Source organism: Anneissia japonica, unplaced genomic scaffold (genome assembly GCF_011630105.1).
Source record: "Anneissia japonica isolate Jap-2015-1 unplaced genomic scaffold, ASM1163010v1 scaffold3735_len701357_cov177, whole genome shotgun sequence".
NCBI classification, from domain to species: Eukaryota; Metazoa; Echinodermata; class Crinoidea; order Comatulida; family Comatulidae; genus Anneissia; species Anneissia japonica.
The window spans coordinates 400,870-415,470 of NW_022723891.1; the positions used below are offsets into that span (position 1 = coordinate 400,870).

The following is a 14,601-nucleotide window of genomic DNA, read 5'->3' on the forward strand; positions in this document are numbered from 1 at the left end:
AAATTATTGCAAAATGCCCATTTATACAAAAAAATTACATCCCAAATTGTTATTTAATAATATTAATTACAAAAAAATATCAATTAAGAAAAGATAATAATCATCGTTATAATAATTAGCCATTGAGATAAAAATTCAAATTGCAATTAAAAAATCATTTAGAAAAAGCCCCAAAAAAATACCAAAGCCCCTACACACAAGCTGTTTGACTGTACCATGCTCATGAGTATTATTTCAACTGTGAAATCATAAAACGAAGCGATTGCTATAACCGGTCTTCAGATGGTCTTAACGTTTTGCCAGCTTTGTTTTGATGTCACTACTGGTCAATGATTATATACCATTGCTATACCACAGTTAGCCATCTTAAAATTTTAAAGCCTACTCGGAGGAGGCTTAAAATGGTCTTAAATCATTTTCATCATGGCGTTACAGGTACTAGACCTAGACCTAGATTGTCAAAGACTATGAATCGAATGACATTATTCCGCAAGTTTCTCAGCGTCTGTAAAAACTGTTTATTTACGTATTTTGATAAATATGCATGTTTTGAGCAAGCACAACAATTATCAATTTTATGTTTACCAGGGAGTGCTTGTTTGCGTTTTCAATACTCAAAGCGGTCTAAGCAAAGACCCTTTTATAGTAATGGTCTTTCAGAGTGACTTTATTAAGACCGTCTACGTGATAAAGCCGGCCTTATTCAAGGCTACCCATTAAAGACCGTTTTATAGCAATCCGCCCCTGATGTGATCTGTCCGTCAAATTTGTACCTCTTTGATAAGATCATCGATTTCATTATTCAGCTTCAAACGTTCACGTTCCAACTCAGTGTGGTGGTGGCCGCCAAGTTCTTTGTGCAATATTGCTAACTTCCTCTCAACGGCCTCAAGCTCAGCTTGCTTCTGCCGCAGCAGAAGATTGTCTTGCATAGTACGTTCATTCACCTGTAAATACATTTATAGTTGATTTTACTTTCACTTATCATATTTCATTTTTATCTAAAACCGAGCCACTATGAAAATTACAGGATGCAGAGAAAATATAATTCCATGATTTATATAATATAGGTTAATGGGAGATATATACGCTTACGGTTCTGTTGGTGGATCAAGTCTTCCCGGATAAGGACTGTAACCCGTAGGGTCAGTGTACACAATCAGGCTTGTGTGCACTTTAAGGGAACACAGTATATCTTTTGAGAGTAGGGGGGTTACCCTGGTGCATTGGTCCATTCAACCCCTTCTTGTGGATAGACAAGAGCAGCTGGTACCGGTTTAGTTTGTAGCTGAAACACGAAGGGACCCTTAGGGGCGATGAAACTGAACAAACTACCACAGTGTAGTGCGTGATGAGTACCAGTCCTATACATATCATTAAGTCACTGTTTGTGTTATTGGCTAATTGACATTTTTAGGATTCTTTGATTAATTAAATAAAAACCAATGATATAATTCACGACTCTGCACCATTTACCTGTTGCTTAGCAACATCCTCCTTTAACTTATCAATTATTTTCTGCAACTCCACCACTTCTTCTCCACGATGAGATATTTTGTCTTCAATGCCACTGATTTCGTCCATTCCTTCTTTTATTTTTTCATCCTTGCGATCTTCATAGTACCTAAGAAAGTATAATACAAATTACAGATAACAATAATAAATATTTTAAAATAGATAATGATAACTTTAATAATAGTAAATATTATGTTGTATTTTCCCCAACCTGATAGTAGAAGTTTATATCTCTGTCGGTTGAGTGTTAAAAAAACCAAAAATTAATTAAAAACATGAATTACGTAGTAACAAAACAATACCATAATAATAATACTAATATTAAAGTATAATAAACAAAAGTAATTACAGAAATAATAACTTTGGCAGAGATGCAGAGGTTTAAAGGAGAATAGTGTTGGGGAAAGGGTCAGTGTGTTTCTAACTACTTTAATAGATTTTCATCTTACCGTCTTACATCGTTGTTTAACACCCTAATATCCTTTTGTTTTTGATTAATTTTTTCAATCTGAAATTAAATAAAGATGTTAAGCCAAAAAAAAATACTGATAAAAATGTAATTATCTGGCAAATAGAGACATATAGAGAAGGACAATATCCCAGGCACCCTCTAAAAGTTTAATGTACTTATCTCTATTCGAAGATTTAATGTACTTACCTCTATTCGAAGATTTTCAAGTTCTCTTTCCTTGCGTGCAGTTAGCTCATTCTTGCCCTCTATTAATTCGGATAATTTTCTCTACAAAATATATTGAAGGTCATAGTAAACCTATACCAAAAAATTTACAATTTACTAATATTTAAAACAACACAAATAAAATGGAATGGATAGAATTGCAATACAGCTTTTACTACTAAGTGATAAGCTGTATGTATGTTTGCATGTTCTACGCAAACGAAACCAGTGTGCACACAGCAGTGTTGCTAGAAATTTGCCGACAAGGGGTCCAACATGGACACCGATGGTGAGATCTAAACCAAGGACCTAAATTTTCTTAAAAATCGCTTGCAGGTTTCACAAGGAGCCTTTTTACGGCTTATTATGGTCCACAATGTGCCTTTAAACCACAATATTGGGGATTGGCAATCAAGATAACGTTATTTGGATAGGCAAATTATAATTTTTTAAGTTTCTGATCCGACGACCTCGTCGTGCGCCAAATGACAGGGGGTCAAGGCCTGTCAAGAGGGGGGAATGGCCCCTTCCCAAGCTAGCACCACCAATGTATGCACATAAATAGAGTATAAGAATAATATCAATTTTTACTAAAGATGAATAAATTACCTCAATTGGCATCAACTGTTCCCTGGCATCCTGAAAAAAAAATTCATGAAAATCTGTACAATACATTTGAATATTTTTTTTATTGTTCAAGTAAATTAAAAGAAACAATAATGAAGCTATTTTATATTTAACATCAAAGCTTAGAGGGTGACAACTGCAAAAATGATTGTCAAAATCTCATGAAAACACTTAAATAAAATAATACTGTATATATAATTTTTAATAAATACTTAAATTCATGGTGTTAAATATAATAAAACTGACTTCTTTATTAAAAAAACATCAAATAATTTATAAAAATTTAACAGATCAAAGCAATTCACTTTACTTCATTAAACTAATTACCAACCAATTCACGTATTAAAAAAACCTTTTTTCTTGGTCTAATTTTCATTTGAAAACTAAAAACTTATTACTTAAATACACAAATTAAGCAAGTAAATTATATCAAATTTTATGTTTGAAGTTTGGTCAATATTGTAGTGTTTAATACAGCAAGAGGGAGCCCTTACCTTTATTTCTCGTGCATACTGCTGATTGGTTGATGTCAGTTCTACTTGTTGATTCTCAAGCTGTACCCTCTGTTGCAGCTCACCCTCAAGGCGGAGTTTTTCACTGGTGATGCTGTTGATGTTAACTTTCAGAACTTGCAAGTTTTCGCTATGCTCCATAACTTGTCTGCGCTTTGATTCCACCATTTTATTCACACCATCTCTAAAAATTAAAAAAAAAAAATAGATAGGAAAATATATATTTGGTAATTCATCTAACAGTAATTAGAGAGACAAGAAACTGCAAAAATCAATCATGTTAAATAAAATACAAATAAGATGTAACTCACAATTGAATTTCCAAGTCTCTTCGTTCAGAATTCACCAATTGGAAAGTTCTACTTGTATCTGAAGGTCAAAGTTTAAAAACAAACAAACAAATTTTCCAATTAGAACATTATACTTTACCATTTTCGAGGTAAATTATGGGAAGGAAGTTATTTTTGAGACAGAATGTATTTTTAAAAAACCCAATGACAAATAGGTGCTTGACCAAATGACTGGTTTGAACTACAGACTGCTATCGTGGCCCCTGCTGCCAGTCCACTCACTGTATTTAAGTGGAGCCCCCTAAAAAAAAAAATTTGTGCTTCCCCTCCCCATTCGCAAGTAGGTAAAACTCACTTCACCTTATTTTGCGAGCTAGTGGCTCTGCTTAATCATCGACACCCCCACCCTCACTTCACATTCTCACACCATCAGGCCCGCCCCACCATTTCCAAGTCTCCTAGGTACGCCACTGCTGATAACACAATACTGTCATTATCGCTAAGGTTTCAAATATTTTGTATAGCAGATGTCTGTCTCTTTACCTGCTCCAGCCAGTTGAGTGGTCAGTACTGCAAGTTTTCTCTCAAGCACAGATAACTCTTTCTGACATTCCTCCAATCGTATGATATATGGCCGCACTTCATTGGCCATTGATTCTTCCAATTGCAGAGCATTCATTCGGTTATCTTCCTAACATGGAAAAATATAACTGGTGAGAATTTAAAAAGGCTTATGAGTTCTTCTGAATCAATGGCCAACCATCTTTTGTTAATAAGTAGCTACTGTATTTGTATTTACTATAATTATATTTTGTAATACACATAGAGGTCATGAAAATACTATATGCACCTTATAAGTCCACCATTGTTATTACAAAAGAAGTGAAGCATGCGATAAAAATGAAAATACAAGACTGGTCTCACCTGTTGAATTGTGCTGCGTAGTTTACTGATCTCCTCACTGATTGAGGCAACGTTTGCCTTCAAGTCTGGAATCTCGGATGACAGTTTCTTCATCTGAATTCAAATAATATGGTTTAAAAAAAATTAATTATCCGGTCAAATCAAATGCTCTTATTTAATACAAAAAAGCAGAATCACTTTACATCTAGAATCTGAAAGTTTTGTTAGTGCTCCTGGTATTACTGTGTTCGATTTTTTTGACAGATAACTTACATTTTCTTTTAGAGGTTTCATCTGTACGAGTTTGTTGCGTTTTGACATGTTCTGCGCAATTAAGTTCTCCTTTTCAACCATCTTCTGAGGGGCCAATCGCAGTTTACTTTCAAGCTGAAATTGAAGAACCCAACATTAATTATACTTATGCATCACAGCAACACAAAGTACACTTATAATAATACATAAATTGGCAGGAAAGTTACAGGGAGCCCTCTATGAGTTTAGGTGGTAAACATTCCACATTTCAAAGGAAGAAAAAACATCACAACTAGAATATGGCTTTGTAGTTATTTTTCACTAAATAAGGTTTTACCAATGAAGTAAAATAATTCCTACACCCTTATTTTCTAATACGTTCAACTAATATGTTGATGGCTACAGTTACTTTTTCTTAACCAATCCATAAAGGACACTACGTAAACAAAACAATGAAAACATTAAACAATCTACAGATCTTTCCAAACTGTGTGCTGCATGATTGGATAGTTTATTACCAACAAATTTAATTTATAACACTAAAGCCTTAAGTGGCGCATAAATTAAAATGCATTTTGTAAAAATGCACAAGACAATGTTTTCACTGCTGTTGGGAGTCAAGTGGACAGATCGAAAAAATGATGATGGAGAAAAAAAAAAAAAACTGGCAGGATCACAGTACCTCTTGGACCAATTCTTCAACCTCGTCTTCAGCATCAAATCCACGATGACATAATGGGCACTGAGCCTCAGCACGCCTCAACGATTTTATGTAACGTTCAAATAAGTGCTTGCTACCAGATAGTGCGCCCTTCTCGCTACAAGAACAAACCAAGACGATAAACACATTTTATGAGGTATTTCCACTGCAATATCAGTTGTTTTATTAGAATACTTTAATTACCATTATCAAACACCATCATCAACAATGCCATCATTATCTCCATGATTGACATGTAGCCAAGCACCGCCATACTCGTCCTCATTGTATCTTTACACCCATTACGCCATCACCATCAAAATCTATACCATCTCCAATCATCACCATCACTATCATCTTCAATACTGCAGTATCATCATCATTATCTCTATTGTCATTGCCATCATCAATATCACTGCCATCATTAACCTAATGTGATGGATCGTAACGTTTTCCACTATTCCTTTTTTAATTGTTATTGGTGGCGCATCGCATTGCTTTTGTTTCATTGCTACTGCTTTTGTTTGATTGCTATTCGCGTGTGCATTTGCATACTAGGTGAAGTTTATAATGCAATGGCTGCGTGAGCGTTGGATCGGCAGCAGGCTTTTGGTTTACGTCGGAATAAGACGTGTTGTTATATTTTTGTTGAGACGAATCTTTTCCGATACAGTGAGTCTATATATTTCTAAATTGTTGTTTACGATTATAATATACAATAATATGATTGATTATAATGATTGTTACTAGCTAAATTGATATATGTATATTGTGCTGTATTTGGTAACAACGGATGAAACTACTTTTGAAGAATTTCACCTAATTGGTATTCTGGTCTTGTTTAGTATAAGAATACAGATGAAATCTACTATTAAAAATCTGTATTATGTATGTGGTAATCAATGACTTAATTAATCTTTATTTTAATACGTCTAGTTTAATTCTGTGATGGCGTACCGTATTAAATCGTAGAGTGTGTGCTCTGCCACGTAGTTAGTTCTGCGAATTTGGTGTTATTGATCTAGGTATTGAGCTCCTTACTCTAATAAGTATTATATATGTTTATTCCATGCATACCCTAATGTAATACAGTAGTGTAATGACTTTTAAGTGAAAATGTTATAGCGAGTTTAATTAAAAGGTGATTGCTTGTGTTAAATTATTGAATCAGTTAATTGTTGCAATTGTTATCTACTATGATAATGATATCTTAATTATATAAATTTATTACTATGCTATCATTATGTTACAGGGTTTTTTATAGACGGTGATGAACTGGCTTACTGTGTAGATCAGAATAAAGTTACTTTGTAGATCGGAATAAAGTTACAGTGATTGCAGTTTGTCTCAAATATATTTTGTTCTGCATGGGTATTTGGTTTCATCCACCAAACCTCAGTGGTCAACGCTGGACTAAATCAATACTGAGGCTTCCCGAACCACGACACTAACTATCATTGCAGTATCATCACCATCATTCTCACTATCTTACCATTATTATTATCATCATCAACATCACCAACATCACTGTCGTAACCACAATCATCATGCTCAAAACTGACAACACCACCAACATTGCCATTATGTCCACCATTATCATCATCATCATCATTACCACCTTCTTCCTGAACTTCTTCCTGAATTTTCTTTGACAAAAAAACTGTTGTATGTGATGTCATCATGTGATGTCATCACCATATTTAGGCATGTCATCACCATATTTAGGTATGTCATCACCATATTTAGGCATTGACATGACAACGGACATGGTGATAGATGAATATAAGGATAGATGGACGAATAAACAGATGGAAGGATGAATAAAGGGAAAGATACATTTCGAAAACTGTAAAACATGATCGAATAAAGATGGATGGATGCATGGATGATGAATAGATCGTTATATACAAGGATAGATGCTGTCTCTTATACACATCTAGATGTGTATAAGAGACAGGGTTACTGATAGTCGTCTGCAGTTCAACAAGACTGCTCTCAACATCCTGGCTGCCACACTCCTGGAACAGTCTCTCTTCATAATTGCGCAATTCATCCTCTTTCTTCTTCATTTGGTCCCTATGAATTGTAGGAAATGCAAATTCCTTTATTGGAATCTCTAAACCCTATAAAACTAAACCATTAACAATAATTCTGCAGACTTCTATAGCGCTAACCTTCAGTGCTCATGGCACTTTTGCCACCTAGGCTTGAAAATGAACAGAGAGAAAAAGTAACAGAAAACAAGGTTTGAAACTTAAGTAGACAGGGTTGTCATGTCCGAAGTCAGTGAACAGTCAATCATGACAAAATTTCTGCTTTGGAAGAGGCAGTTCAATAGTGACCGGATGTATTATTCGAAGAGATGAGACTTTAAACTAGATATAAATGATGTTGGGCTTATCGATTTCCTGATGGGTAAAAGTAACTTGTTCTAGATATTGGATGCAGTTTTTTTGCAGTTTACAACTTTTCTTCAAAGAAAAAACCAATTTCTATCTATTACATCATATTTGACTTACATAATCATCGCTCTCCTCGTTTCTTTGCTCGATATCTCTGACTTCGCTGTCTGTAATTTTCTTTGGCACTGTTTCAACTCGGTATTCTTCTTCCTGGAGAACAACAGAACAAAATGCACTAATAAGTTTGTGGGAACGTTTCATACAGTCTCTAGCATCCAGTAGTAATGGATGCACAAGTATAACAACAACTTGTCAGATAGTTTAAAGCTTCAATGATGCAGCAAAGTTTTTTTTTCTATTTTATTTCTTTAGGTACATGGACATCACTTTCCTATTAGATAGGTGGCAACCCCTCCACAAGGCAAACAAACACACGTTGCTCTACATAAACTACGTCTCTCATAACGAGGCTTACAGGGAGTTGTTTTATAGTAAGAACAAATCCTGGAATATTTACAGGACTTGAACCCAGGACCCTGGAATGGGAAGACAAGCATATTAAACACTAAGCTATTCAACTCCACTTTTTATGAGTTGTGCTTTAGAGGTTATGATTGATACACTATCATACATTTTGATAGGTAATAGTCAAACAATCCACTCTTCTTTGCTTGTTTAAACATATGTCTAATCTAATCTTGCATTGTTTGTCATGGAGTGGATAGCCATCGAAAACGAAAAGAGGATGTATGTGTTGATTAAACATGAATATACAGTATTCAGGGAAAGGTTGTTCTACGAACATTACTGAAGGGTGTTCAAATTAAGGAACAATTACAAAAGTTGGTTTAGTATTCATGAAATATGAGTGAAAATCCATGAAGCAGTAAGTTATGAGAAACTTCACTGATAAATGAGAAAAAATGGTTTATATTCTTACATGGAGAATTCCTGAAGCTGAGCTTTAGCATTAGATGATGGGAAATGACCAAGCAGCTGCTGTACTTCCTCGTCAATGCGATTACGGCTGGAAGAAAACAACAATAAAAATCTATCAGTTAATGTTAAGTCAAATCCAAAATCTCACTGAAAAACTGTTTGACATAGATGAAATTTGATTTTTACAGATGGTTAATTAATGGGAACACAATTGGCATGTAAAATAAGATTGACTTAGAAATTGTTTGTGTTTAGGCAAAGTCTACTTTAAGCAAGTTTAATTGTAATGCTCATACCCATTTTAAAGAAACATTTTTTTTTCTCCCTTTCGTTTTTTATTCCAAAAAAACTAAAATTTCACTAAAGAATGTAACTATAATAGTTGCTTGAGAGTAAAAAAAAGATGAAATTGTGTTACCCTATAAAACTCTCATAAAAACATAAATATTATAGAAATTGAAACAAAGAGTACCAACTGATATCAGAAGCATCAACATCACTATACCCTTTGCTAATTCATAATATTAATACTAAAAGCATTTACTTACATCTTTTTAATTTCAGATTCCTTTTCATTTTTATTCTTCAGCAACATCTCATGTTGTGTTCTAATGTTTGACTGCTGGGTCAGAGTTGAGATTTCTTGACTAAAAGAAAAACAAGATCATTTTGTGTTTTGCAGTATTACTGTAGGTGAGGAAGACATGATCCTTTCTACAGTCAGTGCAACAGAGCTTATGGCTAACCTAATCTTACACTTAAAGAATACTCTAAGGTTTTTAGTCTCATCTGTATCTGTCAGCTACTGCGCAACCGCCGTCAACTAGGCTATCACATGCAGGTAACATGCTATCACGTGCATCACGTGAAAAGGCTATCACGTGCATCAGTATCGCTCTCAATATTTTGAAGTGTAAACATAGTATCATGTACGTCTAAAATGCAAACTCCTGTTAAATATGCAGGTACCCACTGTTAGGCACTGTTCAACCATAGGCACCAGTACATGTTCGCTCGAGTAGTGCTATAATACCAGGCTAATAACACTGGTGGTCGTCAGTTTGACTCTCACCCAAATAATTTGTGATTCCTCTCACTCAAGTATTTTCAGATAAGATAGTATAATAGATACTCCAAGCATTGAAATGCACGCCATCATGATTAAATTGAACAATCCCGACACGATGGCATGCATTTTGATACTTGGAGTATGTATTATACTATCTTATCTGAGATTAATTAGTGGGCCTTTCAAGTATTTTCAAACAAGTATTTTTTTTTTTTTTGTCTTTCGTGGGGTTCTCCCTACTCTAATGTTTCTTCTTCTACATACATTTTTAAAAAACAGTTGTTAAAAAGTATATATGTAAAAAGTTAAATGCTGAAAATTACCAAGAGAAAAAAAAATTGTATTAAAAATATACAGTAGTAGTAAATTGCTAAAGTGCCATAATTTTACACACAATAAAATACTTTTTAAAACAAAGTTATGAATCAATGCTCATATTAAACACAACATATGTATAAAAAAAGTAAAAATTCAAATTAAAATTACCAAATGATTTAAATGTAATATGTATTACAAATGTATTATTTACATTCAACCAGTATCCTATTTTTTTTAATAACTCTTTTTAAATGTAAAAATTTTTTTTTTCAAACTGTATTTGAACATCTTTAAATTTTAACCAATTTTGATAGTTTTAACAACGTACGAGCAACAAATTTCCGTAGAAGGATACAATAAAGTGAGTCTGAGTCTGATATATAAAAATCAGAAGCTCAAGGCTATAAATATGGCTTGGAAATAAAACACTCTTGGATTGGATTAGATTTATTCGGTGTAAACACCAAAGATAGCCTACGAAAGTCTAGAAGAAGACTTATTTCCAGTGGGCTCCTTCTGGTGGTGATTGGGCAGTACACCGGGAGACAATCCCCTACTCTTTTGCGAAGAGTGTACTGCGTTCTTTAACGTACACATGGGCCATAATGCACACGGGACCAACGGCTTAAACGTCTCATCCGAAAGACGGTGCACTATTGTAACTTGTATTTCAGTCCTCTAGCTGAAACACAAGGAGAGGCAGCGATGGGAATTGAACAGGGGACGTGGAGATCTCCACGGTTCAGCGCACACACAGTGACTACCACCAGATTAGCCGGCTGAGCTAAGCTGCGCTCTCTCTCTTGGCTAATACATATTTCAACCATGCAGGGATGATTCTAAATTCCATAAGGCACTATTTAAGTTGATTACGATTAAGATTACTAATGATGTCCGTGAGTGAGGTGGTTTCAGCCTAGCTTTAAGCATGCTATGACCTCTTGCTTTGATTTGGTATTGAGTTACTCACTTCAGGTTACTCATTTTGCGATCCTTTTCCTGTTTCTCTTTCTCCAGGTCGCGGATTTCAACTCGTAGCTGCTCTAAGTTCAAACTCTCTTCTGCAGATTTCAGTGCTTGCTCCTAAATACAAAACAAAGGTGTTGAAATACTATCACAGAAAGAGTGCTACAAAAACCTTTAGTAATACTAAACTTAACACCCTCTCTACAACTCTGCACAAATTTCCAGTCTCAAACAGGCCCTGTTTCATTCCTGGTATGGAAGACCTCTAAATTTTAAAACAAGTATAAACACACACAGACCCAAGGCTGGCTCAAATGTAATCATGAAAAAAATTACAGTGAATGATCAGTTTGCTGGAACGGTACATAGTACTTATATTTTTATGAAAATTACTATCACAAACTAACGACTATAAATGTGAATGGCAAGTACTGAGCCCAACACAGATGGTGCCAGAGACCTTGTTAGTGTAAATGGGGCTTTAGATCATAACAAATATTATTTCTATTCCGACATTGCTGTATGCAGCTTCTAAAGAAATTTTATAAGAAGCACATAATAAAAAATATACTTCAAAAGTATTAACCTTACCGCTTGTTTTAAATCCGCCTCCAAATCAGATAGCTGATGCATATTAGCATTCATGTTTCGCAATTGCGACTTGATATTCTGAAGATCCACCTGGTTTGCTTTCTGCAAATTATAAGACATTAAAAAAAAAATTGAAGTAACACAAATGTAGAATTCTTCAGATAAACGTTGATGAAGACGAAATTTAGCAGAAAGCATATTAACATATGGGAATGGTTTTCAAAGTGGTTGTGATTCGAGATCTCAGCGAAGAAGTCGGGGCCTTGCAACTTTGCTGGTACTTGTGACCTTGGGCAAGGCGCATTATATATGTTTGCCTCTCTCCACCCAGTAGTATAAATGAATACCACGTTGTGGCATTAAATGTGAACAGGTTTGTGCACATTAACCCATTGAAGTCCCAAGTGATCTACCCTAGGTCACTGGGCCAATTAAGGGGTTTTTAATAGGGAAAAAACGTATAATACATTTTTAACTGTAACTACAAATGTTGGTTTGATTGTTGGGTAATATTTTTTGTCTTCCAAAAAATAGTAAACTTGTTTGACCTTTTGACTTAGATCAAAGGTCATGTGCCCGAAAATTGCAATTTAATGGCATAAAAAGGGTATTTTTTACCCATAAACGTCACTAAACAAAATCCTATGCTCATGAATGTTACATATTATGTGGAATATGTTTTCTACAGAAATAAAATGTGTTTAGTCAAATAAAATTATGTTTTCATATTTATTATTAATTTTTTATGCCTAAGGTCACAAATATCATTCAGGCCTCAATTTTGGGAAATGACCTCTATCGCATGCCCCCTCCCCCATAGAGGGCAAGTAAGCCTAGAACTAGGCCTACATAGGCCTATTTCTAACTAGGGTGGACTACTACCTAGGATATGTTTCACTAAAACTAGTAAATTGATGAAATAATATAATAATAAAGAAGATGGGGATAGGGATATTGAAATATGAGAAGGGGGGGGGGTCTATGTACATGACTAAACCCAACATAAACGTTTTTGGACCTAGGCCTAGCAATACTGGTTGCACTGCCAGAAGTTTCTAGTAAATATCTTCAGAATTGTATCCAGATGTAATCAATATTTATTTAATCGATATTCTCATCCAGATGCTCGTCTATTCAAGCACATCACTCACTGACAGAAAAAAATTGCTGATTTTTCGTCCATACGATCTCTAAGCCACGTCTAGTTACTATGACGTTAGGGAAATCCCCCTGAAAGAGTCAGTAACGAGGGCAGCATTACTAAAACAAGGAGAGAAATCATCCCTTACCCTATACGAGCCTAGCATCCTGGGACAGGAAATTAGTCCGTATGGGATACGGGTCACGACTTCAAAAGTAAAATTGCAGTATTAAGACAAGTAATACTCCCCAAATAATGGAAAAGGCCTCACTTTGTACCGCATTGCCAATATTGATTAATAATCAGCGATAATAATTACTAGGCGAAAATGCTATACTAATTACATCATCATTATTTTGTCATACCATCATTTGTGTTTTCATATTGTCAGTATTCTTGAGCGTTGTACGTGTCGCCTTCATGTCATCGATCTCCATCTGACGTGCTGCTTCCTCATCTTCAAAAAGCTCCTAAAAACATTTTCAATAATTTCATTATTCAATTCATGAAAATATGACAAAATATTCACATATCAAATAAAAGTCTACTGAAAATTTTCAGTCAATGAACTCAGTATTAAGTAAGTACACATTAAAAATTGATCAACAATCCCTTACCTTTTGTTGTTGTCTTTCGGTCTCACGGTTACTGATGACAGAGGACAGTTCTGTTTGAAATCGGTTCACATCACTTGCTTCAAAGTTTGATTGGCTGAAACCTATTTAAAACATGCAACAAGAATCAACTCTCAACAGGTAGAACTATACCATTCTCTTAGCAACAGTAATTACCCATAGCAACAACAAAGCATAATCAACCATAGCAAAAATGTAAACCATGGCAACAGAAACTATCCACAGCAAACACAATCATAATAATATAGTTCAGTCAACCGATGGTTGGAAACAATACACTGTAGACATACAGACCAATGGCGGCGCCAGCGGGGTAGCAGGGGGGCTTAAGCCCCCCACCGGACAGGTTAAGGCCCCCACCAACGCTGGACAGAGCTTGTCGGGCAGTCAGACCATAAAACATATAAAAATAGGCCCACACCAAGCCAATACATGTCTGTCACAGTCTGAGAGTACCATTTTCGGCCGGTTGATATTCTTTAAAAAAATCTCATTTGGGAGGGGTACCCCTCTCAACCCCTTCCTCCAACTCGAGCCTACGAGCTCAAGTCCCCCCTGTCCGACAACTTAACCCCCCCAGAAAATATATCCTAGAGCCGCCACTGATACAGGCATCCACAGGAATAAATTAAAAGAAATTTACTAACTGAACAATCGTTTATTGCAGTGTTTATGACAATTGTAAAATAAAATCTTACCAGTCATATTAAGGTTTGATAAAACACTCCGGATTCGTTGGTTTCTATTTTCAACCTTTGCTTTGTGGTTCTAGTTGGGACAATCATAAATCAATTAAATAACTAGTCAATTATTTTCAATAATATATATAATTTTAAAACAAAATAAATTATTCATTTTCTGTAATTTTATGCAAGATTAAATATACTGTCCTAATAAAAATAGAAATAAAAATGACTGTACTGAAATGAATGTAGTAAATTCCTAAATTGTGTACAATTTTCAAATTTATATAACACTATATAGCTACATTTGATTTATTACCTCTGCCTCCTGTTCCAACTTGCCCTGGGCAACCACCAGACGTAATTTGGTAGCCTTAAGATT

General features: G+C 34.9%; 1 protein-coding gene across 1 annotated transcript in view; it reads right to left on the bottom strand.

Moving 5' to 3' along the window:
- Window positions 1-14,601, bottom strand: part of LOC117112400 (DNA repair protein RAD50-like) — a 37,067-nt gene that overhangs the window by 6,746 nt on the left and 15,720 nt on the right. The window contains exons 16-35 of the mRNA XM_033255474.1: window positions 13,519-13,619; window positions 13,267-13,371; window positions 11,761-11,862; window positions 11,174-11,286; window positions 9,365-9,463; window positions 8,818-8,904; window positions 7,995-8,087; window positions 7,433-7,551; window positions 5,841-5,845; window positions 5,458-5,595; window positions 4,797-4,910; window positions 4,545-4,637; window positions 4,164-4,311; window positions 3,642-3,699; window positions 3,313-3,514; window positions 2,801-2,830; window positions 2,174-2,254; window positions 1,965-2,023; window positions 1,477-1,624; window positions 774-947 (exon numbers count right to left, since the gene is read on the bottom strand). Coding sequence (XP_033111365.1) covers window positions 774-947; window positions 1,477-1,624; window positions 1,965-2,023; window positions 2,174-2,254; window positions 2,801-2,830; window positions 3,313-3,514; window positions 3,642-3,699; window positions 4,164-4,311; window positions 4,545-4,637; window positions 4,797-4,910; window positions 5,458-5,595; window positions 5,841-5,845; window positions 7,433-7,551; window positions 7,995-8,087; window positions 8,818-8,904; window positions 9,365-9,463; window positions 11,174-11,286; window positions 11,761-11,862; window positions 13,267-13,371; window positions 13,519-13,619 — 2,069 coding nt within the window. The remainder of the gene's footprint in view (window positions 1-773; window positions 948-1,476; window positions 1,625-1,964; window positions 2,024-2,173; window positions 2,255-2,800; window positions 2,831-3,312; window positions 3,515-3,641; window positions 3,700-4,163; window positions 4,312-4,544; window positions 4,638-4,796; window positions 4,911-5,457; window positions 5,596-5,840; window positions 5,846-7,432; window positions 7,552-7,994; window positions 8,088-8,817; window positions 8,905-9,364; window positions 9,464-11,173; window positions 11,287-11,760; window positions 11,863-13,266; window positions 13,372-13,518; window positions 13,620-14,601) is intronic.